This window comes from Taudactylus pleione, unplaced genomic scaffold, assembly GCF_031769625.1.
Source record: "Taudactylus pleione unplaced genomic scaffold, aTauple2 ptg004176l, whole genome shotgun sequence".
Classification (NCBI taxonomy): domain Eukaryota; kingdom Metazoa; phylum Chordata; class Amphibia; order Anura; family Myobatrachidae; genus Taudactylus; species Taudactylus pleione.
The window spans coordinates 5,001-10,000 of record NW_028288469.1 but is presented as its reverse complement, the minus strand read 5'-3'; the positions used below and the strand labels follow the sequence as shown (position 1 = coordinate 10,000).

Sequence of the window (5,000 nt, the reverse complement as noted above, 5' to 3'; positions counted from 1 at the left end):
TTATTGGAAGGGGGGGGGGGGCAGTCCACCCGGGCTTAGGTGTCGGCATTTTTTTTATTGGGAGGGGTTAGTCTACCAGGCGGTAGGTGTCGGCAATTTTGTTTTTTTGTTTGTTTTATTTGAAGGGGGGGGGGGGGCAGTCCACCCGGGCTTAGGTGTCGGCATCTTTTTTTATTGGGAGGGGTTAGGTCTACCCGGCGGTAGGTGTCGGCAAATTTTTTTTATTGTTTATTTTTTTTATATTTTTTCTTGTTTTGTTTCATTGGAAGGGGGGGAAGTCTACCCTGCTTAGTTGTCAGCATCTTTTTTTATTGTGAGGGGTTCAGTCTACCCAGGTTTAGGTGTCATCATATTTTTCAAAGGTGGTGAGAGAGCCGCCGGGTTCCCCTCCCTGGGATTAAGGGTTGACAGGCGGGCACATGCTGGGACTCGAGGCCTGATTGGTTCTTTCAAAAAGGCGCGCTGCGTCACACACAGAACCAGGCAGCTTCGGGTTTTTTCTGCGTCACACACAGAACCAGGAAGCTTCAGGTTTTCGTGCCACTGTGGGGAGGTTTCTCCAGCTGTGCCGGTAGGTGTCGGCCTTTTGCTTCGTTTACCATGCATATTTTATCACGGGTGGGCTGACCCTTATTTTTCTGGTTTATTTTAAAGGTGGAAAATATGGAGCTAAGCGGTGCACCCGGTGACATCACTGACAGCAGCACTGACGGCAGTGACAAAGACTATTTCCCTGACTCCTCTGAGGCGGACAGTTTGGAAGACAGCAGCGGGGATGAGCGGGCCCGTCATGGGACACATATGCTGGCTGAGGGTCACTCTGCTATCAAAGATTCTCCAATTTCTGGCCCAGGTTTCTGCTCCTCAAAAAAAAACCACGCTGTGACAGTCCAGGTACTTACCAAAAAATGTGATGGCTCAAAGGTGTATAAAAAAAAGAACTATTGTCTATGGTGCGAGAAGCCATTCTCAAAAATTGCAAGGCACGTGGAGGCCATCCACCACGATGAGCCTGAGGCAGCCCGGGCACTGAGCTACCCAAAGTGTTCAAGGGAAAGGCGGCTACAGCTTAACCTGATTCGCAACCGGGGGAACTTTGCCCATAATGCCGGGGTTCTACGTGAGGGCTGCGGTGTCCTACTTCCATGCAAGCAGCCTGGTGAAGCTGTGGCTCCCCAAGACTTCATGCATTGTGCATATTGCCAGGGCCTTTTCTCAAGGCAACACCTTTGGCGTCATGTGAAAAGGTGCCCGCTGAAAAAAGGTCCTGCCAACACCAAACCAGGCAGGACCAGAGTGCAATCCCTCTGTGCTTACGCCACTCCCGTTCCACCGGGTGTTGGGAAGGGCCTCTGGAAGGTGCTGTGTGATATGATTCACGATGATGTGGTACAGGTAATAAAGGGTGACCCTTGCATCATGCAGTTTGGTCTCCACCTCTTTAACCGGCATGGTTCGGATGTCAGTAAGCATGATTATATACGGCAGAAGCTCAGAGAGGTGGGGCGACTGTTACTGCATGCCAGGATGGTTAGTCCTCTGAGGAGCATGGCAGAGTTCATCTGCCCTGCAAACTTCCTGCAGGTCATAACTGCCGTAAGGAGCCTGGCCGGCTATGCTGAATTGACGAATACCTATAAGGTTCCCTCACTGGCCCTGAAAGTGGGCCATAGCCTCCAAAAAATATCTACCATGGTTGAGTGCCAGGCACTTATGGAGGGCCATGCCCCGACCGTGGAGAGCGCACGGAGCTTCCAAAAACTATACAAGGCAAGGTGGAGCGAGATGATCTCGGCTGCTGCCCTCAAAACCCTAGAGGAGCAAAAATGGAACACCCCCCCCCTTCTACCTTTCACTGATGATGTAAAACAGTTGCACCTTTATCTCACTGACAGACAGCGGGAATACCTAGAGGATTTGTCCACTCACCCGACCACAAAGAAGTGGTTGCTGCTGGCCAAGGTAACCCTCACACAACTAATCCTATTCAACCGACGTAGGGAAGGTGAGGTCTCAAAGATGAAGCTTTGCTCTTTTGCATCTCGGCACACAGCTGATTTACAGGGTGATGTGGCGCTGGCCCTGTCAGAGCCAGAAAAGAGGCTATGTCAGCACTTCACACGCATTGAGATTCCTGGTAAGAGAGGCAGGAAAGTCCCTGTCCTCCTGTCCCCTTGCATGCAGAGGGCATTGGAGCACCTCACAGAGAAAAGGGTAGAGTGTGGTGTCAGTCCTGACAATGTATATATGTTTGCAAGACCCTCCGCCTTGTCACACCTCAGAGGATCCGACTGCATTCGACTCTATGCACGGGCATGTGGAGCCAAGCATCCAGAAGCTCTCTCCTCTACCAGGCTTCGGAAACATGTGGCCACCCTTTCGAGGGTGCTGAACATGAGTGACACGGAGATGGATCAGCTGGCCGATTTCCTAGGGCACGATATCCGGGTGCACCGCCAGTACTACCGCCTCCCTGAAGGTACCCTGCAATTGGCAAAAATTAGCAAACTCTTTGTGGCACTCCAGCAAGGTCGATTGGCTGACTTTAAGGGACAAAGCCTGGAAGAAATCTCCATTGATCCCAATGGTAAGTAGCATGGTCCCTCACCCGACTGGTTGTTCCATGGGCTGACAGTCTAAGGGGGAAACTGTGACCGGGGATCTCTGTTTATCTTTGTATTTCCAGAACCAATCCCGCTAGCCAGTGATGAGTCTGATGATGAGCCAGAGGTGGAAGCTGGAGCAGTGCATGTGGAGGAGGGAGATGCCAGTGCACTGAAAGTGATGGAGAGGCATGCACCCATGGCTACTAAAGGTGTGTGTCCATCAAATTCATTGGGTGGCTTGGGCTGGCGGTGAGTTTTTGGTTGACTGATCTCTTCCCTGTCTTGCATAGGTGATTGCATGGGCTCTAAAAAGAAACCGTGGAGCAGAAAAGAAGCAGCAGCAGTTGAGAGACACCTGATGAGATTCATCCTCTCCTGCAAGGTCCCCGGCAAAAAGGATTGTAACGCCTGCCTCGGCGCTGAGGAGCAGGCTCTGAAGGCTAGGAACTGGCTGTCAGTCAAGTACTACATAAAAAACCGAATAACTGCTATCAAGCGACAGTGTACAGCCTGAATAAAATTTATGTTGGTCCAACCAAGGCGTCTTTTTTATTTACTGTGGTGAAACCATTTAGTGGTCATAGCAAAGGGTGTACCCACATGGTTAGGAATACCTGAGTAGGTCCCAGTGAGGCATAGGGAGTACCCACATGGTTAGGAAAAACTGACTAGGTCCCGGTGAGGTATAATGGTGTCCGGTTTCTGTCACCAAGCTATACGGCACATGCGCGCCGGGTGATATGATATAGATACCCACCAGCAGGCACGGTTTGCTGATCAAGCTGTTTGGGCAATGGGAAGCAGGCGTCCCCATGATGGACAAACCAGTCATGGGTCCTGAAAAGGTCACAAAAACAAGTATGCATGCGTGTGTGCGTGTGTGCGTGTGTGCATGCTCTTGCAATTCTATCTTTCTGGGGACTTGGGGTGGACAGCACACCAACACCGGTGGGACATCTAGCACAGTGGGGACCTAAAATGAAGTCCCCACGAGTCAAACCATTGGAGACAAAAGAGGAGGCATGTACCTGTTACCCCACATAGCAATTGGGCATGTCCCTGAAAATCACGTTTCCAAGAGTTTTATGGGTGTCGGTGTGTATGCCGTGCTGAGGGTGTGTGTTTAAGAGATCTCTGACAGAAAAAAAATAAAATAAAATTGGGGTGCAATGGCGCCACTTGGCCACCGGGGGGGCGCGTGTCCCCACCTTACGCTCTCCCCATGTTTTAAATTCATTTCTGGCTATTTAGAGGGAAAAAATAAATTGGGGTGCAATAGCGCCACTTGTCCACCGGGGGGGGCGCGTGTCCCCCCATGTTTTAATTTCATGGGTGGCTATTTAGAAAAAGAAAAAAAAATTGGGGTGCAATGGCGCCACTTGTCCACCGGGGGGGGCGCGTGTCCCCCCATGTTTTAATTTCAGGGGTGGCTATTTAGGAAAAGAAAAAAAAAATTGGGGTGCAATGGCGCCACTTGTCCACCGGGGGGGGGGGGGGGCGCGTGTCCCCCCATGTTTTAATTTCAGGGGTGGCTATTTAGAAAAAGAAAAAAAAAATTGGGGTGCAATGGCGCCACTTGGCCACCGGGGGGGCGCGTGTCCCCCCATGTTTTAATTTCATGGGTGGCTATTTAGAAAAAAAAAAAAAAATTGGGGTGCAATGGCGCCACTTGGCCACCGGGGGGCGCGTGTCCCCCCATGTTTTAATTTCATGGGTGGCTATTTAGAAAAAAAAAAAAAAAAATTGGGGTGCAATGGCGCCACTTGGCCACCGGGGGGGCGCGTGTCCCCCCATGTTTTAATTTCGTGGGTGGCTATTTAGAAAAAGAAAAAAAAAAATTGGGGTGCAATGGCGCTACTTGTCCACCGGGGGTGGGGGGGGGGGGGGGGTGGGTTTGGGGGGGCGCGTTTCCCGACCTTACACTCTCCCCATGTTTTCATTTCATGGGGGGGGGTGTCTATTTTTTCCCCCCAAAAATATTTTTTTGGAGTGCAATGGCGCCACGTGTCCACCAGGGTGGGAGGGGGTGCCTGGGGTTTTTCCCCCCCCCCACCTTACAGTCTCCCCATGTTTTTACTTCATGGGCGGCCTCTGTTTTATTTTTATTTTTTTTCCCAAAAATTTTCTCGGGGTGCTGCTGCACCGGCGCCAGGCGTCCGCCGGGGGGCGCCACCGTGCCGGTCGAGCCCGAGCCCCCTCCCCAGCCACCCATTGGCCCCTCAGGCCTCGGGGCGGCGGTCCCGGGAGGCCGACTCCCCTCTGCGGAGGCCCCAATGAGGTCGGATCTGGGTGCCCGCGTCCGTCCGGCGCTTCCAAGGCCTCGGGGAAGAGAGGGGGAAGTCGCCGCTGAAGGTGGCGCGCAGCGCCGATGGCGAGACCCACGGGGGAATTCCT

The 5,000-nt window shown here is 52.2% G+C and overlaps 1 protein-coding gene across 1 annotated transcript; it reads left to right on the top strand.

Moving 5' to 3' along the window:
• Window positions 1-191: 191 nt before the first annotated feature.
• Window positions 192-3,448, top strand: LOC148430269 (uncharacterized). Its single transcript, XM_088466644.1, has 3 exons — window positions 192-2,587; window positions 2,687-2,815; window positions 2,897-3,448. The coding sequence occupies exons 1-3, from the start codon at window positions 664-666 to the stop codon at window positions 3,118-3,120; spliced, it is 2,277 nt and encodes a 758-aa protein (XP_088322770.1). The 5' UTR covers window positions 192-663; the 3' UTR covers window positions 3,121-3,448.
• Window positions 3,449-5,000: the final 1,552 nt, after the last annotated feature.

Excerpts from the sequence above, each read along its gene's own strand:
- LOC148430269 (XM_088466644.1), top strand. The coding sequence starts at position 664 with ATGGAGCTAAGCGGTGCACCCGGTGACATCACTGACAGCAGCACTGAC. Across the intron at positions 2,588-2,686 it reads AATCTCCATTGATCCCAATG|AACCAATCCCGCTAGCCAGT; the intron begins GTAAGTAGCATG and ends TTGTATTTCCAG. Across the intron at positions 2,816-2,896 it reads TGCACCCATGGCTACTAAAG|GTGATTGCATGGGCTCTAAA; the intron begins GTGTGTGTCCAT and ends TGTCTTGCATAG.